Source organism: Vombatus ursinus, unplaced genomic scaffold, assembly GCF_900497805.2.
Source record: "Vombatus ursinus unplaced genomic scaffold, bare-nosed wombat genome assembly UNPS02014833.1, whole genome shotgun sequence".
Taxonomy (NCBI): domain Eukaryota; kingdom Metazoa; phylum Chordata; class Mammalia; order Diprotodontia; family Vombatidae; genus Vombatus; species Vombatus ursinus.
In genome coordinates, this window is record NW_020954611.1 from 3,167,119 (window position 1) to 3,194,773 (window position 27,655).

Below are 27,655 nucleotides of genomic sequence, written 5' to 3' on the forward strand. Positions count from 1 at the left end.
CACAGGCCGTCTGTCCGTCTGTCCGTCTGTGGTCCCTCATTTCACACCCTTGGCCATCGTCTTCAGTAACGGATGTCCCTTCTTTCAGTCCCTCTGACAAGCTAGACCGAGAAGGGGAGTAAGCGTGCTTCTTGCTCCTCATTTCTCCTATTCTGATTTCTGGAATCTTTCACTACCTCCCAACACTTCTAGGCCCTGCCCCTGCCATAATCCTTCAGCTTTTCCTCCTTTGAGATTCGAGATTCAATGTATCTGTAGAAATCATTCTATCAAGATTCTGCTGGCTATTTTCTGCTGGCCTCTACCTAAGTTTCTTTTTTCATTTTTTTCTCAATAAGTTCAATACCCACCTCATTGTTTTGCTCTCCCTATTCCACCCCACCCCAACCTCCACCCTCATACTTGGGGACTTCAGTTTACACATTGATATTCCCTCAGTACCCTAGCTTCCTAGTCAGTTGCACTCTTTGGATTCTACTTCACCTTCACCATCTCTTCCCTGCCACCCACCCCAATCCCCAGGGAAAAAAAATACTAATCACCAGGAAACTCATCATCACCCGGATTGCTTCAGCTTTGGTACTCACACTTCATCAGAACCCTCAGTAGCCTCAGCCCCTGTGATGATTGGAGGGCTAGAGGATGAAGCAAAAAACTCCCCCTAGAACCTCCAGTTAAAGAGGGCTCAGAAGCCCAGTGAACTCTTAATTTCCCATCAGCTGAGCTCTTTGAATTCCACACCACCATCATGGTGCCCTAGGTACCTTTTCTCCCCAATTCCCTTAGTCCCTTCCCCTTTTTTAGCTTCCTTTTGTTATCATCTTCCCCCATTAGATTGTAAGCTCCTAGAGGACAGAGACCATCTTTAGCAGTTATCACAGTGCCTGGCACACCATAGGCACTTAATAAATGTGTATTGTGTTGTGCCATGTTGTGTTATATGGTGTGTTGCATCGCATTGCACTATATTGTATTGTAGTTGTCTGTCTTTTTATGGTAGTGTTTTACAGCAAAAGTTGAAGAGAATGGTGGTAGTAATCCTCAATCATCTGTGCCCTCATACCACTCTAGTTATGCACAGGGAAGATCATACTCTTGATTATATCATGACCCACCAGTTTTCTACTTTCATAATCTGTAATCCTGATATTCTTCTTTGACCAAAACCTCTTATCCTTTTGTCTTACCTCTTCTAAACCTATGTTCCCTACTCTGGCCTCAATTCCCTCCTTTTAAAATCTTGACCATTTAGTTAATCACACTTGGCGTTGGCCTCTGACCTTAAATACTTTGTCCCACTGTCCTATCGCTGCTTGTCCCTTCTAAAGCTCCTGGATTACTCCCACCATCCACCTTCTCCACTCTGGCAGCAGTGGAGGAAGCCACATGACTAGGGTACACTTGTTCTACCACAAACGTGTAAGACCTACCCTTAAGGGCTCCTCAATGCTGCAGACCAAACCTTTAACCCATCTCTAATTAACTCTCTGTTGAACTCTTCATAGTAGCTGTTCCAGAATCTCTTTTCTTTTCAAGCTACCTATAACAGTCTCCTCCTTCTCCCTCCCAGCAGAGGACTTCACCTTATATATTACCAAGAACATTGTCTATTTTAAATTCCCTCCTCTCCTCAATTCCATACTTCTAATCGTCTCAATATTATTCTCCATTCTCACATCCTTTGTCCCAATCTTGAAAGATAAGATGGACATTTTCCTTGCCAGTGCCAACCCCTCTCTTTGTGCCCTTGATTCATTCCTTTGTACTTTCTCCAGGAAAATTTCCTTCTTTTCCTTCATCTTCTTTCTTTCCTTAATTTTCAATCTCTTCTTGTCCATTAACATCTTCCGTCATTCCTACAAACATGCTCGAATCTCCTCCATCCTTTTAAAAAACCCTTCATTCGACACTAACATTCACTCAACTTACCATCTTTTATCTCTTCTCCATTTCACAGCCAAGTTTTTCCAAAAAAAAAAAAAATCTGTCTGTGTTCATTGCTTTCACTTTCTCATCTCCCACTCACTTCTTGAACCCCTCAGGATGGGTGAACTTCTGTACACACCATGTACCTGATTGAAACTCCTCTCTCCAAGGGTCCTGGTGTTTGATCTTCTCAGTCCTGACTGAAGACTGCACTGAAGTATTTGATGTTGTAGAACATTTCCTCCTTCTGAATACTTTCTCTTTTCTTAAGTTTCATGGTACTATTCATTTGGGGTTGACTTTCTATATGACTAACCAATCTTTTTTAGTCTTTTTGGACCATCATCCAATTCTTCACCCTCTAAGCATGGTTATACCCTGAGATTCTATCTTAAACCCTCTGCTATTCTTTTTCTATAGTAGATAGTGCTTATTAATTGAGTAATTGATTCTTGCTACATGATTGACCCATCTATCTACTTTTCCCATCATATATATCTTTCAGATATGTACAATTTCACTTGAGATGATACTTACATTTATTATATACCTATTTTATCTAATAAAACTATTTTATTCTGTATATGGGCTATACACAGAATGCTAAATAAATGCTTGGTTTATGAATGACTAAAATCAACTTTGGAAAGTCAGCAGTCTCAATTCCTCCTCTTATTATTTGGTTTTGTGAGTTAATATGTTTCTTTTGGAACCTTCCCATTCAGATCTGGTTCAGGGACTTGGTCATATTTGTAAGTTCTTAGGAGATCAAGGGTCCCTGGGAAAATCCATGTCTTTCTGTGGATAACAACAGCAAAAAAAGGCAACTGGTCTGGTTAATGGGGATAGCAACTACTGATGAGACCAGGCTGCAGGCTAGATTAAGTAGGGTCTTGTCTGAATGTAGAGCTCTCTGGTGATTTTCTCCACATGCTAAATATGGTACCTGGGAAAGAAAATAAATTTGTCACACGAGAAACCTACATTCCAGTATCCATTGTGTTGGGATATGGTTAATCTGATATGCGCCAGTCATAATGTTAGATACCCCTAGAGCACTGCTGAGTGTGATACTTAAAAATACTGAGACCATGGCTCTCACATGGCCTATGCCCCTTTTGAATGTGATCTCCTCTTCACTGTTTCTACTTTACATATTATAATATTATATCAGACTAGACTCCCTAGGGCATACTCAAAAGGGTCATGTGGCTCTTTTGATTAATGGTGGTTGCCAACATGGGTCCGAAGTCCTACGTAACTGTGGTAACTTTAATGATCTCCTTACCAGAAATACTGATGAATCATAGACATTGGACCATTTAGTCATCTCATTCAAAATTGCTCTAAGTCCTACATGTGAATGGCTGGTACATTTTTGGACTACAAAGCCTCTCTTTATCTTCTTTCTTTTCCCTTTCTGCTTTCTTTCTTTTCCCTTCTGCTGTGTACATCATCACAGCTACCCTACCTAGGATTCCCACCTTTCTACTCTTTACCTTTTCTGTTCTACCTAGCCCCCTTATTCCTTCATTTTCCAATTTCCTGAATGTTTTAATGCTTCCAAGTATTTCTCAGTTGCCTCCTCCTTTACCTCTTCATTTTGCTTTATCAGAGAAAACCCAGATATCTCAATTAAGTTAATCAATCAAAATTTAGATACAAGTAAATCCTTAATCAGTTTCAAAAGATCATAGGGACTTTGGGTCATTGGATAAAGACATATGGCCCATGTAGGCTTTTGATTGGCTGGAGAAAACCAAGTCATGCCTCTTGGGCTACATATTAAAACTCTGACTTATTTCAGAGCCAGTCAGTTGAGTGGGAGAAGACACCAAAGTTCATATCCAAGGATTCCAGGTTCCTGAGAAGGAATTGAACTTGGGAAGAGAAAAAGAGTGCTTCCCTTTCTTTGCTTTTCTCCTCCCCATTGACACATATTAACTATGTTATTAGAAAAACTGGGCTGGTAGAAACCAATGCATCTAGCCAGGTATATAGAGAGGCATGCCAATAACAAACAGAAGTTCTCCTGAGAAAAGACATTTAAGTATCCAGAGATAGACTGGACCAAGTTATGACCTTGTGAATTTCAAAAAGTCAGAAGACCTTAGAGGTACATCAGTATCTACAAGGGTCAGTAGCTACATCTCTAGAGCCTCAGTGGCTGATGGCAGCATCTGCATCAGCAGCTACAAATAATACCACATACGTCAAGGAAAGACAGCTTCAGATCTCTATAAGGACGTTGACCCTCAGCACTCAGCAGAGAGCTATACCTAAGGGGAGCTTCATGAAGACTCCAAGAAGGGTCAAAAGAATTTCTAGTAATCCAGAAATATGAGTTACTCCTTTTCCTCATGGATGCCTTACACATGTGCCTCATTACCATTTTATTACAAATTTGAGCCCTCTCTCCCCAAGGACCTCATATTTACAGAAGAAGAATACACCTCCAATTTGGGGAGATTTGTTTCTGTAACAACTGTTCTTGGTATATCTGCATTAGTAAATACTTTTTCTGAAAGCTAATTAAGTCTAGTTTAATAATCAATGAGAAGCAATCATATGAGGATTAAATTCCATTTTCCTCAGGGTTACTCCTAGAACCCTAAATAATAATATTCAGCATGGTATTTGGAAAAGTAGCCCCAAAGGGATTGCTATACTTTTTTTCTTATACAACCTCCCAAATTGAAAAAAATCTCCACGTGCCTTTTAAACCATAGGCATCCCTGGACCACTTAAAAAGTGATCTGTACTTTTTTGGAATAGATATGAAATTTCATTAGTGTCAGAGGAAGGAGAGGAAACTCTTTCACTAATGCAGAGTAACCACTTCATATTTTAGATCGCTTCTTAGAGCACTGAGATGTTAAGTCATTTGTTCAAAGTCACCCAGTCAGCACATGTCAAAAGTAAAACTTGTGGGGGCAGCTAGGTGGTGCAGTGCATAGAGTACTGGCCCTGGATTCAGGAGGACCTGAGTTCAAATCTGGCCTCAGACACATAACACTTACTAACTAGCTGTGTGACCCTGGGCAAGTCACTTAACCCCATTGCCTATCCAAAAAAAAACCAAAACAAAACAAAAAACAAAAAAAAAACCAACAAAAACAACCACAACAACAACAAAAGTGAAACTTGAATCCAAGTCTTCCTAACTCAGAGTCTGACCTTCTTTTCTGCATCGCTGTCAACATCTACATAGTCAGCATGCAATACATGTTGGGTGCCTGATATTCTAAAAAGGAGCACTGGAATAACCGTAAGACCTGAGTTTGTAGGTCTCTATCACTGTCTTTACCACTTATTAGCCATGTGACCCTGGGCAAGTCATTTTACATCTCTGTTTCCTTATTTAGGAAATGGGAGGATTAATATTTGCAACCATCTTCCTTACAGGGCTGTTGTGAAAACTTTGAAGGGTTGAACTGTCCCTTGTAAAAGGAGCAAGCCACCCTCTTCCATTGTGAGCTGTTGCCAAAACGCATCCATTTCAACAAATGCTTTAGGAGGCACTTAGTAAAAGCAGTCATTGACAAACTGAAGTCTTTGGGCAAGTGGCTTTGGGCCAGGATTTTAACAGAGATTCTCCAGGAGAAGATGGGATGCAGGAAGTGAGGCCAATACTGGGAGCAGCTCTAAACTTACACAGCAGTCAGAATACCTGGTGAATGGGAACACATGGGTGTTCCACCTAGCGGGTGGGGTGGAGGAAAGAATCAATATTCAACAAGCATTTATTAAATGCCAAGCACTGTGCTAGGTGTAGCATTTCACAGAAAGGAGCCCTCAGAGGCTGAATATATAAAATTCTTTGAATAAGAAGGAACTGAAATCTGTTTGAGGGTCATGGCATTAAAGGAATTCTTTACCATTTTTCCTGGCATGAACCTCTTCCATTGTCAGTCTGGTGGATCCTAAAGACTGCAATCATAGTGATTGAATATCTACTAGAGAAATCACAAGGGCAGGCAACATCTTTCTGTTTCCTTATCTGTTAAATGAAAGGGTTGGGCTAAATAATCTTTAGCATTTCTTTCAGTTCTAAAATATTCTGCAAATCTTGTTTCCAGCTGCCTCAATGGTAGAATGCCAACAGGAATGAAGACTCCAAAGCTGATGGTTGATATGCTAATGCCCAAGGCACCTTGGAGTCTCTTTCACCTTTCCCTTGGATGTAAGGGCTCTGATATTGGACAACTGTAATTAAATTACATTTTAGCATTCAAGTGTCCCTCTGTGACTACATGTATAAACCTTTGAAGGCAAGAGCACACCAGTGTTGGACACTTTCCTCATAAATGAAATATATGTACTATAGTATTGGTAGAGATAGTAGGAGGTCAATACATCTACCCCTAACCTATAGTCAAGGTTATAGTCAAAACATCTCAGATTTATGAGTGTCTGTCTAGAGAAATATTAGAAAGGAAACCCTTCAACGTTTTAAGTACAATCTCAAATGAAACATATATTTCTTCCTCTGATAGTCTAGTAGCTTTCCCATAGGCATCCATTTCTTCAAACCACTAAAAGAGGGGAGCTGGGGGCTGGATAATACCAGTCCAAATAAATTGTCTTATTTCTTACCTTTGTTCTTCCCTGTGGCAGAATGTAACTCTGTTTAGCTTAAGTCATCCTTATCTCTGTATCATTCTTCCAAGCAAATTCGTGTGTTCAGTCTTGAGTTCTTTCCACTCTAAAAAGAGGTAACTCTTGGCATTTTGAGAGATGATCTCAAAGAGTATAGATGATCCATTTCTACCTTCTCTTTTATTTCCTGCCATATGGTGATTTCACTGATTATCCACACCTTACTTAAATGAAGGAGGAGGGGAAAATGAAGGAGGTGAGATTCAAATCAAGCAATTTATCTCTCTCTGTCAAAATTTTTAGGAAATCTAACTGGGGAAGGTGGAGGTGGGAGAAAGAAGACAATATTTACCAAATTGACATTTTTATATTTCTCAGTGGCTTTAGGGTTATCCTTGCTAAAGGGTTGATTATAGTACCAACTGCTCTGGCTCTCCAAACATAAGCATCACCAAATTTCTTTGCTGTCTTTTCTCCCTCCTCCCTGCAGTGTACCTCAAGCCCTTTTGACCTAGGTAAAGAGGTCAACTCATGATGTCTGGATAAGTTAACAAATTTCCCTTTGAGTCTCCAGGGATCATGGCAATAAAATGGTTACTAAAGAGTTTGATCAGAGTACCAGGCAAGGGAGGGACACAGAACCCCATCATGCCTTTGACTCAGCTGGGACATTTTGTGATTTGGGCGCCACTCTTGATTCATGGAAAAACAATCTAAAAGTGTCCTTGGCCCGTCTTGTTTGGGATGTGCCCTCAGTGAGTGACTTTGTGTTTCCAAAGGGACTTGGAAAATCTGGCACATTTCCCCCCCATTTTTTAGGAGGAACCATTTTAGAAAGAACTTATTCCTGGGTATGTGTCTGTATGAATAGCCTCATGATTAAATCGATCCTTTTCTGAAGACCATCCATGTGTGGATCAGATGGATTAGGATTTAACATAATAGGCCTGTTCATTCAATCAACTTTTAAAGCAAATACCTTAATAAAGTAATAACTAATAATGCTTTGTATTTTTATCATCACAGTTTTAAAAGTATTTTAAAGGGCCCATTTCATTCATCCAAAAAGTATTTATTGCGTACATATTGCAGGCACAACATTGCACTGCATGGAGAGATACAATGCACCCTAAGAACAGACCACCCAGTGGGGGAGCCCAGATGTACGCAAGATGAAGTAGTTAAGTAACAATTCAAAGCAGTTTGTGCCTTTTCTAGTCCCCCTCGCTGGTAGAACTTCCCATCCTCCAAGTTACTTTGTATTTTGTTTGTATCAACTTGTCTGTGTGCATGTGGGTTCCATCCAGTAGAATGTAAGCTCTTTGAGGGTAACAACTATTATTATTTTCATCTTTGTATCCTCAGTGCCTAGCAGAGTGCCGAGAGCGTAGTAAGTATTTTTTAAGTGCTTGTTAAGTTGAATTCTATATCAAATGTCAGAAATAGCTGTACAGGCTATAAATACTATTGAAGTTCAAAGAATGGATAAAATCAGCAGGTGTAGGAGTAATGTAAGACTACAAAGGAGGTGGTGACCTTGACCATAAAGGACTGGCAAGATTTAAAGAGTCAAGGGAAATATTATGAACAGAGGTTTATAGTAATGATGGCTTTTACTTTTCAGTTTGAAAAAATATTTTCCTTTGTAATACATTACCCTCAGAGAGAACTGTAATTTAAAGAAGTTAAGGGTCTTGCTCAAAATCATAGAAGTAATAGAGCAGAGACTCAAAACCCAGTCTCCTGCCTCAAATCCTCAAATATTTCCATATCTCCATGCTACCTGGAGGATGTAGAGTTTTTGTGTTTGGAAGGAGCACAAGCTGAAGTTGGATTGTATGTTAAGGCCAGATTATCATAAGCCTTGTTTGGGAGGCTGAGTAGTTTGAACTTAACCCTGGTGATGAGAAACCACTGGGATTTTCGGGATCATGTGGTGCTGGGCAAAGCACTGTGCAAAAAAATTTAGACATTGAAGGATCATTGAAGGTGTAAAAGCTATAAGGGACTTAAGTGACTATCTACTCTAATTGTTCCATTTTATGTATGTGAAAATTGAGGCACAAGGAAGTTAAGTGATTTACCCAAGATTATCAAAGGTAGGACTTAAACTCAGGTCCAGGCCAGTGTTCTTTAAACTGTGATGTGCTGTTGCAACAATTATTTTCATTTTAAGCCTAGAGGTAATACAATGCACATTAAGAGTCATGTAATTTCCTCTTCTATAGTTTTAGGAAGTTTATTTTATTTTATTTTTACTAGTATTTTATGTTTTCCAATCACATATAAAGACAAATTTTAACTTTCTTTTTTTTTTAAATTTTGAGTTCCAAATTTTCTCCCTTTTCCCCTTACTTCCCCCCTCCCTAAGATGGTAAGCAATTTTATATCAGTTATATATGTGCATGTAAAACATTTCCAGATTAGTCATGTTGTGAAAGAAGAAACAGAGCAAAAGCGGGGGGGGGGGGAACATAAAAATAAGTGAAAATAGTATGCTTCGATTTGTATTCAGACTCTATCAGCTCTCTCTCTCTCTCTCTCTTTCTCTCTCTCTGTCTAGATATAAATAGCATTTTTCATCATGTGTCCTTTGGAATGGTCTTCAATCATTGCATTGCTGAGAAGCGCTAAGTTGCCATTACTGTGTACAATGTTCTCCTGGTTCTACTCTCTTCACTTTACATCAGTTTGTATAAATCTTTCTAGATTTTTTTGAAAACCACCTGCTTGTCCTTTCTTATAGCACAATAGTATTCTGTTACATTTATAAACCCCAACTTGTTCAGCCATTCCTCAACTGATGGGCATCTAGAGTGTTTATTTTAGATGAAAAGTTATGAGTTCAATCATAGTTACTTTAAATCCCTAAACAGATAAATTTAGGCAGAGATTTGGCTTTTTGCCTAAATTTACATCTATTTCTAGTTAATCTATGTTCTTAGTGACTGAGAGAAAAATTCAGATTACTAGAAAAGTTTGAGTAACAAAATAGCAGATTATATTATGGTGTATACCGATAGAAAGACACCAGGAGGGGAAATTGGTGAAAGAGCAGATATTTACTCAGAACTTACCTCAATCTTTGAATAAGTGGGTTCACTAGTGGAAGCAATCTGAGTCTTTTGCTCCAAGATGCCTTTAAGGCTAATGGCTTTCAATAGCTCCCTTATCTGCCAAAGCTCAATCCTGCCTTTCTCTTTCTCCCAGGGCTGCTGGTTCTTGGCTCAGCTCTTTATAAACTTTTTTATAAACCTCCCACCTCTCTGCTTCCAGATTTCTGACAGATGCCAAGAGATCTATATGGTTCTGAGATAGCTCTTTTCTTTTATACAAATTTCTTAAGATCTGAACAAATATCTCACTTAGTGGCTTTGATTGATTCAAAGAGGTGTATGGACCCTGTTCCACAGAGTTCTGATTGATTTATCAAGCTGTTATTACCTAAGTGGAGCAGAGCAAAAAAAAAAAAAAAAAAGTCATATACCATCAGTAAGTTGAAAATAATTTATTAAGAGCTTACCCTGTCAGGCACTGCACTAAGTTCTGAGGATTTAAATTTCCCAGAAACAACATGTAAATAACTAGGTACATGCAAGATACGTAAAGAATGAATGGAAGGTAATCTCAGAAGAGAAGGCATTAGCATCAAGAATATGAGAAAGGCTTCCTGCTGAAGGGGCAATTTGAGCTGAATCTTGGAGAAAGCAATAGTAACCAAGAGGTAGAGCTGAAGAGGCAGAGCATTCCAGGTATGGAGGACAGCCAGTGTAAATGCATAGGGGACAGAGTGTCATGCTCAAGGAGTGGCAAGTGAGCTTGGGTAGCTAGAAAGTAGAGTCATGGAAGGGAATAAAATATAAGACCAGAAAAGCATAAAAAAAAAACTATGAAAGTTTTAAATGCAAAACAGGGGACTTTATATTTGATCCTAGAAATAATAGGTTATCACTTGAGAAAGCAGTGTCATCAATACCAAGGTTGAAAAGATGATCAATAATGTGAAATGTTGCAAGGAGGATGAAGACTGAGTGATAGCATATTTAACAATCAGGAGATGATTGGTACACTGTGGTAGGGCTGTGGTTCAGCCATTCTAGAAGGCAATTTGGAATTATGACCCTCCCTCTGAAAAAATGAGTAAAATGTCCATATTCTTTTACTTAGAGATTCCACTGCTGAGCAGGTCAAAAATGAAAACACAATTCCAAAATGAACCAAAACATTCATAGCAGCATTTTTTGTGGTAAGAGAGAACTGGATATAACATTCATGTCCATTTAGTGAGAAATGGCTAGATCGATTACTATACTTAAATGTAATGGGATATTATGTACTGTAAGAAATGATGAGCATGGAGAATTCAGAGAAGCATGGAAAGACTTACATAAACTTCAGAGTGAAGTAAGTAGAACCAGGAAAACAATATACACAGCGACTACAAAAATGTAAATGGAAACAACAAAATGACATCAAACACTGAGCAATGACCTAGAAATCTGACCCTGAATTAAGAGTTGAGAAAATTCACCTTCTTCTTCCTAGGTACAATGTTAAAGGTGTGGAATATTCCACATTCCACTCTTGATTAATGTCTTGGTTGGTTTTGTTGAACTGATTTTGTTTTCTTTCTTTTTTATTTTTTGCTATAAGGGTAGGAAGGAAGAGTAGGATATACTCAGAAGTGAAATTGACAAAAACAAAATATATCAATATAACTTTTAAAAAAGAGAGAAATCATTAATGACCTTTGAAAGAACAGTGCCAAAAGAGGAATTAGATTGGATGTCTGAATACAAGAAGCTTATTGAGGAACAAATGGGTGGTAAGAAAGTGGAGGGGGTGAATTTAGACTGTCTGAAGTAAAGGCAGAGAGACCTGAGCATACTTGCTGGCAGGGAGTGAGGAAAGAATTGATATGCAGAATGACATTAAAGCAAGCTCCTAAAATAGACATGAGTTGATGCTATCAAGGACATGAGCAAATACATTAGACTTAGAAAAGAAAGAAGAATCATCTCATCCACTGACATTGAAAAGCAACATAAGAGGGGCAGCTAGGTGATGCTGTCGATAAAGCACCTGCTCTGAAATCAGGAAGACCTGGGTTCAAATCTGGCCTCAGACACTTACTAACTGTGTGACCCTGGGCAAGTCACTTAACCCCGATTGCCTCACCAAAAAAAAAAAAAAACCATAGGAAAGGCTTAGGGAAGAGGATGGAGTTTTATAGATGAGGAGTGGAGAAAAAGGAGCTCATTAGCTGAACTCAATCTCATTAAAGTAGAGTTAATCTATTAAAAGAGAGTAAATGAAAGTGTGGTTAGATGTGAAGTGGCCATTGTAGGGCCTGTGATAAAGAATCAATTAGAGAGAAATAAAGCCAGGAGGATCCACTTGATGTTAGATAACATGAATTTGTAGTGGACCCCATTCTTCACAATTTCATGAATTTTCTCCAGCAGTATTCACTGACTCTAGAATGGGAGAGAAGGTAGACCATAGAAGCATCAATTTAGAGTTAAAAGGGGGCCTTACAGATCATCCAGTTCAAATCCCTCAATGTTCAGGTGAGGAAACAGAGACCAAGAGAGCAGCAATATTGTATAGTGGAAAGGATTACGACACTATAAAAGAGAAAGGGACAAAAGACTTAAATTCAAATCCCACTACTGATGCTTACTCCCTTTCTAACCTTGGGCAAGTCACTTAAACTCTCCAGGACTCACTTTTCCTCATTTGTAAAATGAGGAGATTGGACTAGATGACTGAAGCCCCTTGTAGCCCTGGTTCTACGATCCTATAATGCCATAAAGTTCAATGACTTGTCTAAGATCAACCCATCAGTAAGTGGAAGAATCATGATTCATACAGAGGTCCTGTGGCCCCAAACCTGTGTTCTTTCCACTGTAGAATGCTGCTTGCCTGGCCTGCTCCTTCTGTTGTTTTCTCAAGCCTTGGGGAGTGATTTATTTAAACCAGCAGAATTGATGGGACCAGAAGTTTCAAAGATTACCAGTAATAAGAAGGTGCTTTTCCTTTTCATACCACACATATTTTCTTTCTTCTTTCAACTCCCCATCTGAAAAGTCTGGCCTTAAAGGACTCAGGTGAAGATTTGAGTAGCTCTGGGTATTATTCTTATTTCAGGTGAATTTATTTCCTGATTGAACCCCAAATATTCTTTTATGACTCTAGTAGCCTGATCTGAAATGATGAAATGGAGATCCTAGCATTATTGAGCATTATTCAAGAGATTTTGGATTAATAGAAGCAGAAATGGTGGAAGGACAAAGGGACTGGGGACTCAGGAGTGGACAATTGTGCCTTGTGAAACTGGTTAACTCTGGGGTCAAGACACTGTGATGAGAGAAAAGTGAAACTAGGTTAAGGTGATAGATGGAGAAAATAGGGAGGGATTGAAGTGCTTCTTAAGATTGCAATGAGAATGCAGAACAAGTTTGGGAGGAGTGAGGCAATAGGAACCGTGAAAGGACAGAAGATTGTGATCAGAGAGAGCAAATGCAGAGCTCAAGATCCTCCCTCAATTGGATTCTAGTTTTAGGAGATTTTGGTCTGAAGTAGAAACCTCACTCCTGTAGAGGGCTAGGGTTGAGTAGAGACAAAAGTCATGGGAACTGAGGAGGTCCAAGAAGAGACAGGACAAGGTGTTCAAAGGATCATTAGTGTGAAAATGGAAGTCGACAAGGATGGGGGGAGAGAGGTTGACCTGAAGATGTGGGATTGTGAGCCAGCTACTGAATCCACTTGGGGAAGGGAGAGGATTGGCTGCATCTGTAGATTGAGAGATGACAAGAAGAATCTGGACCCATGACGAGCCTCGCTGTTTCATTTGTGTCAGTAACTAAACCTAAACCTGTCTAGTTCTGGAAAGGACATTTCTGAAGGCCTTTTATCCTTTATTTGTGTTTCTGCTAAGCTTCCCCAAGAAATGTCCTTTTTTGGAACGGGAGCTGGGACAGAAGTTCCTGCCTGTATTTCATTGCTTGCGTCTACATGGCATCACTAAAAGTAAGTTACGGTGTGTGTGTGTGTGTGTGTGTGTGTGTGTGTGTGTGTGTGTGTGTGTTTGTGTGTACTCTGTAGAATGATTCCATTGTCCTGCATCCCTCTACCTCTTTAGTCATTCACTGGGAGGCTACCACCAGGTGTGGCAAAAATCTGAGCCATAGTCACTGTGTCCTGAACTAACTGTGAAATAGCAAGTACGTGCCTGCAAGCTCTGGGACTGAATGAAACTGGATTGCAACCAAAGAAAACAAGCTAAAACACAAAAACAAAAACCTAGAAGTTAAATATGTGCTGTCTCTACTTTATACAGCATTCCCAGAATCCTAGAATGTTGGGACTAGAAAAGGTCATAGGCACATTAGGATTTCAGACTGAAAGAGATCTTAGACATCATTTAATTCAACCCAGCTAAGTAGTACAGTGAATAGAGTACTGGGCCTGGAGTCAGGAAGACTCATCTTCCTAGGTTCAAATCTGGCTTCAGACACCTACTAGCTGGGTGACCCTGGGCAAGTCACTTAGCCCTGTTTGCATCAGTTTCCTCATCTATAAAATGAACTGGAGAAAGAAATGGCAAACCACTTCAGTATCTCTGCCACGGAAACCCCAGATGGGGGTCTTGAACAGTTGGACATAACTGAAAAATGACTGAACAATAATTCAACCCTTTCATCCCACAGATAGCCAGAGAATTGATTGGATTTACCTAAGGGCACACCATCTAGTTATTAGCAAAATTGAGATTGCTTAATTCAGATCTCTTAATTCTCAGTCCAATACTCTGTGCTCTGCAAAACAAGATGATATGATAGATTCTTTTGGGGGAAAGTTGGGTGTATTAACTAAAATCAAATACTGGTACTCCCATCACTGGTAGTGATGTGGGGAGTAGAAGAAGTCACCAATGGCCTGAGGGAGGAGGTAGGTGGAGAAAGGACATGGGTGAACATGCATGTGCAACTCTAAGAAGGGCATGGAATAAAATTTATGTAGACAGGCCTTATGAACTTTGAAAATGAGTTTTAAAGCTCTTTTCCACTTTTAAAGTGCATAGAGGGAATCATAGTACTCAACAGCAAATGGATCAGATTAACTTTGTCAGGGTTGTTTTCCAGATGCATTTGGAAAATTGATTCATCAATTTAGAATTGCCCTTGATGTACACATACTATAGCCAGGAGATAACAATGCTTTCAGGGAGAGTGCATTGTTACTTTATATAGTTATTTGTTCTATAAATATTCCATAAGTCTTACAAATTTGATTACCCTCTGAATGAAAGCTCAGGGAAGGCTAACTTTAAAAACTTAAAAAAAGAAAAAAGACTTTTCCCTCAAATACTAATTATCACTCACCTTTTTTTAGTACTTGTTATAAAATCTTTACACATTTTATTTCATTTCATCTTCACAACAATCCTGTGAAGTTGATTGTGCATGTCTATGAGTCCCATTTTACAGATGAGGAAACTGAGATGTAAAGAGACTGACAAGCGCTCAGGAGTACACACATGCTCTCCTTTACTACTGGATGAAATATTTGAAAGAATAGAAAAGCACTACAAAGGGTATTCATTGATTATTCTGATAACTTCTCGAATCAGAAATCTGGTGTCTTAAAGGTGATTCTCAAACAATGGTCCAAGATTCTCTGGTGGCCTGTGAAAGCCCTCCTGGGGGCTGGGCATTTGCCTTCTTGTAGAGTGGATATTTCCAATACTATAGGGCCAATTCTTTTGTTTGGGACATATATTTAATTTATTCACTATTCTTCTAGAAGAAAACAAGATTGTAGATGTCAACAGAAGCCATTTCTACCTCTTCTGGTCCTTGGGACCTTGAGTCAAGGAGGAGGTGGGGCCAAGGTTATTTCCAAACCCAGGGACCTAGAAAGTTTGGAGAGGGACCTGTAAGTTTTGGAGGCAGAACAGTGATGTTAATTCCAGGTCCGTGACCTGCTGGCTACATGACTTGGGCCAGACACTTCCTCTCTAGGAGCTTAAATCGTCTCAACTTTAAAATAAAAGTGTTCGACTAGATAAGCCCCATAGTCCCTCCCAGCTCTAACCATCTAAATTCAGAATATTTGGTGCAACGGAAGCAAGAGCTAGCTATTTATCTTATGAATATCATTGCCAGTCTTACCAAGGGTGCTGGTGCTTTTCATATTGGCTTTAATGATGCCAAATGGGAGTGAATAAGTTAATTACCCAGTGGGTATTTTGCTCTGTCTGCATAGTCCATAACCTGAAAAAATTAGAGAGTAAGTATGAATTGATAATTCATTTCTGAGATTATGAAATTATGAAACAGGGACAGGCATTCCTGGTTCTTTGGTACTTGCCAGGGAAGACCATGATTGACCCCAGGAAAGGGGATGGCAATCACACTTTAATTAAACACAGAAGGTATGGGAGCAAAAAACCTAGAAAGTCAGAGACAAGCAGTGAAAACTGGTACAGAGGGGATGGAATGGTGAAGGAAGGCAAATAGGAAAAAGGATGGGGAGGGAGAGAGGCAGAGAATGTCACTCACATACACATGGATTCGAGCTGGGAGCCCTAGGCAGCTTGGACCCGATGGAGAGGGAAGAATACTTGGAGGGCAGAGGTTTGGTGTCTTATTTTTATAAGGTATTTTGGGGAAACAGGCCAATACCTCTTGGTGCCACATCTAATATATTTAAATCACCAGAAATTTATCAGTAAAGCTTCAAAGCCATCATCCCAAAGGTTATCAGCACCTTTTGATGTTCCGGTCTGGATCAGCTGTGGTCTGGATTTTTGTCTAGAATTTACACATCACAGGACCAGAACCCTGCCAGTAGTGTTTAGAGGTAGAAACCCTGATTCAGTACATATTACCAGGATGTGAATTTTGGTTAAGATGCGATACAGTTTGTAAATTATATTTCTTTGATCTTTGGGGTTGTCCGTGCCTGATTTCCAGTTTGCCCTTGGCAATCTTATTTCTACTATTGCCCCTTTATACTGGCTACCTACGAACTTATTTACTATACTGACTAGAAGGAGGGGTGGTGGTGGTCAGGGGGACCAGAACAAGATACAGTTTTAACACAAGGTACATGAAGTTTAGTATGGGGCCAGAACTGATTATGAGATGTATAAAGTAAGGCACTAAGAAGAGAAGATTGATAGTGGAAGAGTCTTCTAATTAAGGCCCAGGGATCCCTAAGTGGGGCAGTGCCCCTACCAATAACTCAGTGTTGCATGGCCCTGAAACAAATGCCTCCTAGCTTTCAAGAGACTCCATCCCCAAAGTTAAGTTGTGATATACGCAGTCCAGAAAAGTTCCTCTTTAAAACATGAACTACCACTCAAATTAAAGTTAATCCATTCATCATATGCCAGGTTTATGTGTACGAATCTAAAGAGAAAGAAACAACATGACTTTGGTATGAAAATAATTGAAAATAAACACACGTAGTATTAGTCCCACAAAGTCTTATTTGAGCTTTACCAAACTCAATTTGAAAAGGGCACTGTTCCATTTTTTTTTTTTTGCCCCTCAACTTATAACCTTATTTTTGTATGTGAAATTTTTGTGGAGTTTGTTATGAATAAAATTTTGCAAATTTTTCCTTTATTTTTTTCCCAAGGCAAAGACCTGGAGGATATAAAGTACATTAACTTCTTCCCTGAGGCATGGATGGTCCGGATTTTAGCCAACCACTACCATGCGGTGAGTTGTCCTGCTTAGAAAAGGAAGCAGTCCTATGGATTTATTGCCTTTCTGACTCTCCCCTCTTCTCTACCCACCACGGAGATGGGCTTTCTATCTTCAACTACACTAGAGATCTACTCCTCTGAGGTTGTGACGAGTCTAGAGACGGCCTCATGAAAGTAGCAGGCGAAGCAGTGCCAGGAAGGGGCTACAGCCTTTGACATTGGGAGCTTTTCAGCATCCCCGAAAGGGAAATGACAAGTTCTGTGTATACAGATTCTGAAGATTTGTAGTTCACTGATTAAACTCCCAGTTAGGCGGATGGTAAAGTCTGGAGTAGGGGTTCTTAACTTGGGGATCTTGGGTGTATGTGATAAGATTTCAAAGAGACTGTGAATTTGGGTTTTTTAAAAAACATTTTTATAATTGTATTGTAATATAATTTAATAGAATTGGTTTTCTTCATAATCCTATGTATTTTATTTTATGCATTTAAAAATATTCTGAGAAAGGGTCCATAGGCTTTACCAGACTGACTACTCAAGGGTTCATAACACCAAAAAAAATGAAAAATCATTGCTTTATAGTCTTTCAGTAGTATAGCTGTGAGGTGCCAAAGGTGGCAAGGAAGAGACCACCTCCATGGGTCTCCCTCCCCTCCCCCACCACCTCCACCTTCTTTTCATTTCTTAGCTATTTAATCTTTTGTGAGTGCTTTTAAAACAGAAATCTCATGGTGCAACATGCTAGGGGTTGCGTTAGAATTAGTGGACTTCAGAATGGAAGGAAACAAGGTAAGTACTAACCTTAAGGTCATTTAATCTCTCTAAATTGTGTACATTTCAGCTTGAGAGTGGTGGAGACATGTTTCATGCGAAAGATCTTTCTACACAAGCTATAAGATTTGGTCTCTTAATTAATCAGGTATGTAATAACCAGAGTGGGCCCCCAGTAGCCTGCCATTTTTGACATCTAAACATTATTCTACAAGTCCATATTTGACATTCCCAAAATAAAGGCTACATACCCTGCTCTGCTATTAATTGGTTATGTGACTATGGGGAAGTCATTTAATCCCCCTGGGCCTCAGTTTCCCCACCTATGATGAGTTAGATTACATGATGTCCAAATTTCTTTCCATCACTAATATGTGATGTTTCTCTGTAGTTTTGCTATAAACTTTCATCTGTTTTCTTTAATACGCAATATCTTTAAATACCCAAAATAACGGTCTATAACTAACTGGATCCCTCAAGCCTTTAAAAAATTGTTTACAAATATCTTAGACTAGAATCCAGTTGTAAGTATATACACTTTATATACTGTTTTATACAAATGTGTGTGTGTGTGTGTGTGTGTGTGTGTGTATGTAGAGACAGACAACACAGAAAGAGAAATTGTATACCGAAAACTTCATCAATTCACTCTCTTGGGAGAAATAGTAAAAATCTAAATAGTGTTTTTAAAATACTAATAAGTTACATAGTATTTTATGATTACAAAGTACTGTTCCTCCATTACTTCATTTGCTCCTAACATAAAACTTGTGAGGGAGGCGGTTTGGGGATCTTTTCCTCCATTTTACAGATGATGAAACTGAGGCAAGGGTCAGACAGCCCTGTTGTGATGAGTCCTCCCTCCATTGCCTTCTGTTCCCTGAAGCTTCCCCCAGCTCTCCCTGTAATTTTCCCTATTCCAGCTGTTTCTTCTCTACACATTATCTTGTATTTTCTTGCCTGTTTATACTGTATATCCCACCAGTTGAATGTAGGCTCCTTGGAGATAGGGACTACTCCCTGATTATTGGTTTTTCATTTAAACTTTTCAGTCCTTGTATTCCAGGACCTAGAATAGTGCTAGGTTTCCAGTAGGGTTTTAAGAATTTTTTAAAATTCAATTAAGTATTTTTGTACGTAGCATAAAAATCATCCTTGCCTGTCTTCTCATGTGGAATCCCCTACTCCACTTCCTTACATCCTACCCATCTTTCAAGGCCAGGTAAAAACCCAAAAGGTGTAGTAGGAAAAGTGTTGACCTTAGATTCAGAAGACTCAGGTTAAAGCACCAAACCTGTTGCTCACTTGCATATTGGGACCAAATAACTTAAACGAGTTACCTCCTTTCCCTGCACCTGAAAAAATGAACGATTTAGATTAGGTGATCTCTGTAAGTTTCTGACATTCTGGAATTCTTCTAGGAAGGTGGAAGGACCCCTCCTCCACCCCCATCTCCCTTTTCACAGGCCTCTTGTTTATCACCAAATAATTAGCACCCAGGGTCTTTATAAATACTTGTTGATTGGTTGAATGTGTATTACTTTCTCAACCAAACCGTTAAGTGTTTAAAGAGCAGGAACCATAGGTTTTCTATTTCTGTTGGCTCCCTATAAAATCTAGCCCAGTGCCTTGCACATAGTAGATACTCTGACATTTCCAAATTGATTTAAATATTTATCTCTGTTAGGAAATGTTAAGCAACCCTTTTGACTAAGACTAGAATTAAAATAAAGAACATTTTTTTCTTTAGTTTTCTTGCCTGGGTTCTCTGTAGATTTATGTTTCGATTCACTTCTAAAAGACAGGTTGGTATAGTGCAGGGGTAGGGAACCTGCAGCTTCGAGGCCACATGTAACCTTTCAGGTCCTTGGGTGTGGCCTTTTGACTGAGTCCAAGTTTTACAGAACAAATCCTTTTATTAAGGGGATTTGTTCTGTGAGGTTTGGATTCAGTCAAAGGGCCGCAATTGAGGACCTAGAAAGCCACATGTGGCCTCAAGGACACATGTTCCCCACCCCTATCATAGTGGCTGGCTTTGGAGTTAAGAAGCTCTGGGTTCAAATCCTACTTCTGACACTTTCTGATTCATAGCATCACAGATTTAGAACAGGAGGGAATTTTATAGGCCATCAAGTCCAGCATTTTCATTTTGCAGCTTAAGAAACTGAGGCACAGTGCTTTCCCCAGGGTCACACAGCCAATAAGTATCTGAAGTAGGATTTGAACCCAGGGATTCCTGACTCCAAGGCCAGCATTTTACCCATAATGCTATGTTGTTCCTCACTGATTCTCTTAAGTAAAATTATACTTGCTCCTTGCATGTGTATCCAAACTAGAAATAAAGATAGTACTCCACAGAATCTAAATGCATTTTGAAGAAACTAATGGGCATATATCGTAAGAGGTTCAATCTTAATTACCTTAATGGGGCAGCTAGGTAGCACAGTTGGGCAGCTAGGTGGTGCAGTGCACAGAGTGCCTGGCCTAGAGTCAGGAAGACCTGAGTTCAAACCTGTCCCCAAACACTTACTAGTTGTGTGACCCTGAATAGTTACTTAACCTCTGTTTGCCTTAGTTTCCTCATCTGTAAAATAGGAATAGTGATAGCAACTAACCTCCCAGGGTTGTTATGAGGATTAAATGAGATATTTGTATAGCACTTAGTGCTTTACACTAAGTACCTGGCACATAGTAGGACCCAAATAGATGTTAACTATTATTATTATTATTATTATTTATTAGATTCTACAAATCAATTCTAATGCATAATGTAGGTTACTCTCAGTCATCCAGGCAATTCTCCAAGACTTTAAGTAAAAGACTGCATATCTTTACTGGTGGAATTTTCTCCACCTTCCCTGATGAAATCATAGGTCTGTATCCCTCTTCTCAGCCCAAAACAAAGGGTACCTACCATGAGCAAGGAACTGAGGGAGCTAAAACAATGAACAGGATATATTCTTAGCCATCAAAGAGGTTACAGTCCAGCGAGGAGAGAACATGTGTGTGCCAATAACTATAATACAAATCACTCTATAACGAATGCATAGGAGAAGTCTAGCAAAGGTACTGAGAGCCTTCCTTCAGGAGCTGTCTCTCCCAATTAGGATGGGAGCTCCTTGAGAGCAGAGAATGCTTTGATTTTCTATTTATGTCCCCAGCACTTAGCACACACAGTACTTGGCACATTTAAGTGCTTAATAAATGATATTCCATTCCATTCCATCCAAGGAAGGAGAATCTAGTTCCAGCTGGCACGATCAGGAAATGCATCATGGAAGTAGCATTGGGGCTGGGCCTTGAAGGATAGGTATGAAGGATTGGCTATGATGACCATCCATTCCCCACCCCACCCCTGGGGATTTTCTGATCTAGGATGAGAGGGAGATAGTGAGTGAGTTGGTGATTTCTCTGCTGAACTCAGTTCAACTCAACAAGCATTTATTAAATACCTACTGGGTGTAAGAGACTGAGGGGTATAAAGACAACATAAAAAATAGTCCCTGCCAACAAAGGGCTTACACTTTATGGGGAGGTTATTTATAACATTTAAACCTATGAATAATACATTATGACTTGAGCAAGGAGAGAGCATGAACAAATAGGACCTCAGGGAAGGTTCAATGTTAAGTGGATGTTCCAGTGGGGGAGGCTGGGCAATCTGGAGTCTGGTTCTGACTGGGCTGACATGGCTGTGTTCCTCATCTGTAGAAGGAGGAAGCTGGGCTGAATATTGTCCAAGGTTCCTCCCAGCTCTAGCGTTCTGCACGTCCACTCTTGTATAGTAAAAATTATCAACCACTTGGTCGAGATAAAGCTTTCAATCACGTTATATCTTTGACTGTAACCTTCCCCCAGTCTAACCTGTAGAACAGATTGATACATGCATCTTCACTTACCAAAAAAAAAAAGTTAGTTAGTGGAGCTGTAACTAGGAATTTTTTCACCTAGGGCAAACAAAAAAACCAAAAACCTTGGAAGTGGGACAGGTGGAATGGCAGTACTGAGGATGACATAACATAGGCACAATCATAATTAATATAATAATGGTGACTAGCATTTATATATCACTTTAAGATTTACAAAGTACTTTGGAAATAGCTCATTTTATTCTCCCAACAATCCTGGGCAGTAGGTACTATTATTGTCCCCATTTGCAACTGAGGAAACTGAGGCAGACAAAGGTTAAATGACTTGACCAGGATCACACAGCTAGCAAGTACCTGAGCCTGGATTTGAATTCAGGCATTCCTGATTTAAAGTTTGGTGTTCTGTCCTCTGTGACCCCTACCAACTTAAGAGAGATGGCTGTTCCAGGTTGGTTGCACTGACCCAAATGAACTTTGACACTTCACCTTGGGAAGACTATAAAGTGAGGCTCATAGCAATAACTATAGGAACCATAAACCACCCCTGCCGGACACGGACACTGTGGGACAAAGCCTCATTTGTTCTATTATAGTTGTATGAATCAGTACTGAAGATTGCAAAAGACTAACTCTTCAGAGCTAAGCATAAATAGAATTCAATATAAATATGGTAGCCAGAATCCCAAGAGCCAGTCACAGTAATACTATCTTTCTTGCAAATAAGCAAAGATATTACATAAAATCACTTTTCTCCCTGTATTTATTTATAGCACTCCTAATAATCCCCAAATTCCATTTTCAGGGTATCAGAGGCAGGATAATGTATTAATGTGTTCTATTGATCATAATGATGCCTTACAATTCTATGGAGTTTTGCAGTTATACACTACTTCATATGCTACTTCTTTGATTTTGACAATGATCCCATTAAGGGAGGTAGTCCACTTCACATATAAGAAAACTGAGTCTTATAAAGGTTAAGTAACTTGCCCAAGATAATATACTAAGTGGCAAAGTACTCACTAGATGCCCAGTTTTAGCACTTTTGTACTTAATAGGTATGTGACTATGTGCTAGTCAATTAACTTTTCCGCCTCAATTTGCTCATCTCTAGAATAGGGATAATAATACTTACTCTCCCCACATGATACTGTTGCACCGCTCGAATTTTAAAATGCTATTTAAAATGAGTGACATTTAAGAAAAAAAATAATGTTGTTATTATTCTGATTCCCAACTTCATGCCCATACCACGTTATCTCAAGTACTTTCTATGGAAGGCTCCCCCATCTCTCAGCCATGTCTGCATTTACAAGCTCTGGGCCCATGTCTGTTGGTTACCTTCAATGTAGCTAGAATACAAATGTGTTTGGCTGGTTTTTAAATTGCCTTCAGTGGCCAACTCATCAATCGCAATTGATGCACAACATCATAGATGTGCAACAGTGATGTATTTAGACAGTCTCTTGAACTTCAAAGAAATACACTGAGGTGTTCTGTTTCCAAAAGTTGGAAAACAATGGTATTTCCATCCGGTAGCCTGCTGATTGTTTTCTCTTTGTCACTCAAAAACAGATGGAATGGTTCAGAACAGATTTGATTTGTCATTGAATGACAGTCTTTGGATTATAGCTATAGGATAGCTTTCTTTGTGGTTCGTATCATTTGAAGGTTGGAAGTCTTGTATAGATTTTGACATTTAAATCAAGTGTCAAATGAATCATTTGCCTGAATTAAGTGAAAGCTTTTCTCTATTTTGTTGTTCATCTTTTTGTTCTTCAACATAACCTAGGAAAACAAGATTTACTCAGAAATGATTGGTGTGTATGGATTCTTCTTCGAAATTAAGGGAATCAAACATGGTGGCTCCTCCTATAGTTTTTACATGCAGGTAAGAAGTGGGTAACATCCAGGAAAGTAAAATCTGTGAAAGTCTTGCTTTTGAATAACTGAAGACTGGAAAAAAAGAGACCTTTAAAAAAATCACCCTTTCATAATGAGTAATACTTGGTGTCAGACAAATGGAAAAGAAGACTAATTTTGTCTGAAAGGAGGAGTGTGGTGTAGTGGAAAAGAGCCCTGAAGAATGAGTCAGGAGGTTTGACTTGTGATTCTGTCCCATGCCACTAATTAACTATGTGATCTTGGTCAAGTCATTTCATTTCTCTCAGCCTCTGTTTTTTTTTTCTAATTTGTAAAGTGAAAAGTATTAAGAAAATGTAGTTGACAAATTATGTCAGTGAATTTGACTTTAAATCTTGGTGTAAAATTCTAGGAAGTATAATTAAAGGGACAGTGAAGATCACAGAGTCAGAATGGCTTCATCAAGAATAAGCCATGCCAAATTACCCTAAGAAGAAGTTACGTAGCACAGAATGCAGATAGAGTGCTAGCTACACCTAGAGTCAGGAAGACCTGAGTTCAAATCCAGCCCCAGACACTTACTGGTTGTGTGATCCTGGGCAAGTCACTTAAGCACTATCTGCCTCAGTATCCTCATTTATAAAATGAGGTTAGTAAAAGCACCCATCTCCCAGGCTTGTTGTGAGGATTAATGAGATGGTATTTATAAAATGCTTTGCAAACTTTAAAGCAACATAAATGCCAGCTATCATCTTCAGCAGCAGCACTGGGATTGCTAGACCAATGGATCAAGGGATGCTGTGGGTGCAATATAGTCAGATCTTAGCAAAGCAGTTGACAGTGTCTCAAGGGCTGTTCTTGTGGAAATATGAAGAGATGCGGGCTAGATGACAGCATAGTTTGGCAGATTGAGTCCTGGTTAATTGGCCAGCCCCAAAGAGTGGTCATGTATGGTTTGACATCAACTTGGAAGGAGGTTTCTAGTAGCTCTAGGGAGCTTGAGTATGTGACATTTTTTTCAATGACTCGGATAAAGACGTAGAGGCATGCTCGTCAAATGTATAGCTTATGTGAAGGTAGGAGGGAAAGCCAACTTTGGATGACAAAGTCAGTATTTTAACAGATCTTGACGCACTGACATTGGACTAAATCTCTTAAATACTCAATTATTTAGACTGATCTGAGGTCTCATTGATAGAGCATCCCCTCCAACAATGAGGATCACAGTCTATCTCTATCTGCCCATCCTGCATGACTCTTATCCATACCTTCTGTGCCAGAAGCCTCCTCTCTTTCTTTTGACATCACAAGGACAGCAGTGGAGCTTTCAAGTTCTCCGTCCATCCTGTCCTTCATCCTCACCAATCCATCTTCGTTTGCTACCAGACATTTCCCAGTTGACATCATTTACTTGTGTTCTTCAGAGTTCCTCATTGATTATATTTGATTTGTTCATACCTACCATGGGCCTCCTCTACATCGCCCTATCTGTGCTATTCATTTTCACTTCTTCAGAGACCGCTGTGTTCCGTCTTTCGTTGCCAGAGTTATGTGAACTCTATGGACTGAATCTAACGAGAAGAGATCTCGTTAGAAGAGAAGGATAAATGTAGATTTATACTTTAAAAAAAATTCATAAATACAAGATGGGGAAGGCAGCTATGCCTACATGATGAAGATCTAGGGGTTTTAATGGATTGCATTCTGAATACGAGCCACCAATGGAATATGGCAGTGAAAGAAGCTAATGCCAACTTAGCCTATATTGAGAGGCATAGTGTCCATGACTCTAGAGGTGGAAGTTCCACTGTACTTTGCTCTGATTAGATAACATTTGGAGTACTGGGTTCAGTTCTATGTTCCACATTTAAGGATAATAATGATAATCTGTAGAATGACCAGAAAAGGGCCACCAGGAGGGTGAGGGACCTTGAATTCATGCCATACAAGGATTGCTGAAGAAAACTGGGAATGTTAGGCCTAGTAAAGAGAAGATTGAGGGCCTCATGCTAGCTGTCTCCAAGTATGTGAAGGACTGGCCTGTGGAAGAGGCAGTGGGCTTATGTACTCAGCCCAAGATCGAAGAGCTAGGAACAATGAGTGAAAACTTGATAAGGTAGAGGTCAGACTAGATGTTCTCCTGGTCCATCCGACTTTTGAGGTTCTATGATTCAGGTTACCCCAGAGAAATGAAGATACTTACCCAGGGTTACACACCAGCAAATGATTCGTTTGGAAAAAGGTCATAGCCACCAGAGGAACCATTGAAATTCTAGTAGACACAGATAGTTGTCATTTTGTCAAGCTCTTTTGTAATTTTTACTCAGTTAAATTAATATCCTTTCAGAGAATCAAATACTCAGACACGAACATACCCACCATCATACATGAGCGGAGTACAGTTAGCCTCAGACAAGAACGCATAGTGAAATATGAAATCAGAGCACAATCCCTGGTGGATGGAAATTGGCAGGAGTTCAGTACTAATACGCTGACCCAAAAGTTTGGACTTATCAAGTCAACTAGCAAAAGCCACGTAAGTTTATACTTTCAACAATAATAATGATAACAATAATTAGCATTTATATAGTGTCTTACGGTTTACAAAATGCTTTACATAAGTTACCTCACTTGATCCTCAAAACAACCCTGTGAGATAGATGCTCTTATTATTATTCCCTTTTACAGGTGAATCAACTAAGGCTAAGTGGTTAAGTGACTTGCCCAGGGATGCACAGCTAATAAGTGTATGAGGCAGGATCTGAGCTCATCTTTTTGATTCCAACTCTAGCCCTCTACCTACTGTACCACCTAGCATCAACTTTGTAACTCTGAAGTTGATGGTGATCTATGAAGTGAAGTTTTCTCAGTTATTTTGAGCTAGCAATCTCATCTCTGTACATCAGGAGCTCTCTCCAATGATGACTGGTCAGCATCAGTTAATACAATCCAAAGTGAACACACTCAATATAGGACCCAGATATAAGGGTCAACATTGTACAAGTGAATCTTTCATTGTCCTCACATTATGGATGAGAAGGCAAAAAAAAAAAGTCTGTGGGGTTGGGGAGGTGAGAAAAGTACTCACTATTAGAAATTTTACAAATAATAAAAAGGAAGGACCCCCTGGGTAAATTTTGGCACAGGGGTCCAGAATTTAATTTGTTTTTTGGTCTTTTCAGTCATGTCTGACTCTTCACGACCCCATGTGGGGTTTTCTTGGCAAAGACACTGGATTAAATTGCTCCATTTCCTTCTCCAGCTCCAAATGACAAACTGAGGCAAACAGGGTTAAGTGACTTGCCCAGGGTCACACAACTAGTAAGTGTCTGCAGCCAGATTTGAACTCAGAAAGATGAGTCTTCCTGACTCCAGGCCCAGCACTCTATTCTTTGTGCTATCTAGCTGCCTTGAATTTAATTTACATTACCTCTATTATTAGCAAAGTAGAGTCATTCACTAAATGTCATTTACCGTATGATGTAGAAAAAAAAAATTCTAGGCACTGGGGGAGGTAAAAAGATCAGATATGACAAGGTCTCTGCCCTCAAAGATCTTAGAGCCTGGTGGAGCAGGAGGCAGAGCACGGCACAAACCTAGGTAATTAATGCATGATAAGAGCATTACAGTAATGAAAAACCAAGTGTTGTATGAGGCTAGAGCAACTGGGTTTATTGATGGGTAAATCAGTGAACCCTTCATAGAAAGTTTCAGGTGGCACCTAACTTGGACTTTAACAGATGGGTAAGATTTCAAAAGGCATAAAGAAATGGGAGGGCATTCCAGGATTAGGGAAGAATGTGAGCAAAGACTGAGAGGAAGGAGAGTGTAGGATATGTTAGGAAGATACAGTAGTTCAGTTTAGCTGGAATGAAAACTATTGGAAGAGATTAATATGAGGTAAAAT

At 39.5% G+C, this 27,655-nt stretch overlaps 1 protein-coding gene across 1 annotated transcript in view; it reads left to right on the top strand.

Moving 5' to 3' along the window:
- The window catches only part of BTBD16 (BTB domain containing 16), a 104,920-nt gene that overhangs the window by 73,813 nt on the left and 3,452 nt on the right, over nucleotides 1-27,655 (top strand). Inside the window, exons 10-14 of the mRNA XM_027839814.1 lie at nucleotides 13,466-13,557; nucleotides 17,176-17,258; nucleotides 18,087-18,164; nucleotides 23,678-23,776; nucleotides 26,096-26,284. Of these exons, the coding sequence (XP_027695615.1) occupies nucleotides 13,466-13,557; nucleotides 17,176-17,258; nucleotides 18,087-18,164; nucleotides 23,678-23,776; nucleotides 26,096-26,284 (541 nt within the window). The remainder of the gene's footprint in view (nucleotides 1-13,465; nucleotides 13,558-17,175; nucleotides 17,259-18,086; nucleotides 18,165-23,677; nucleotides 23,777-26,095; nucleotides 26,285-27,655) is intronic.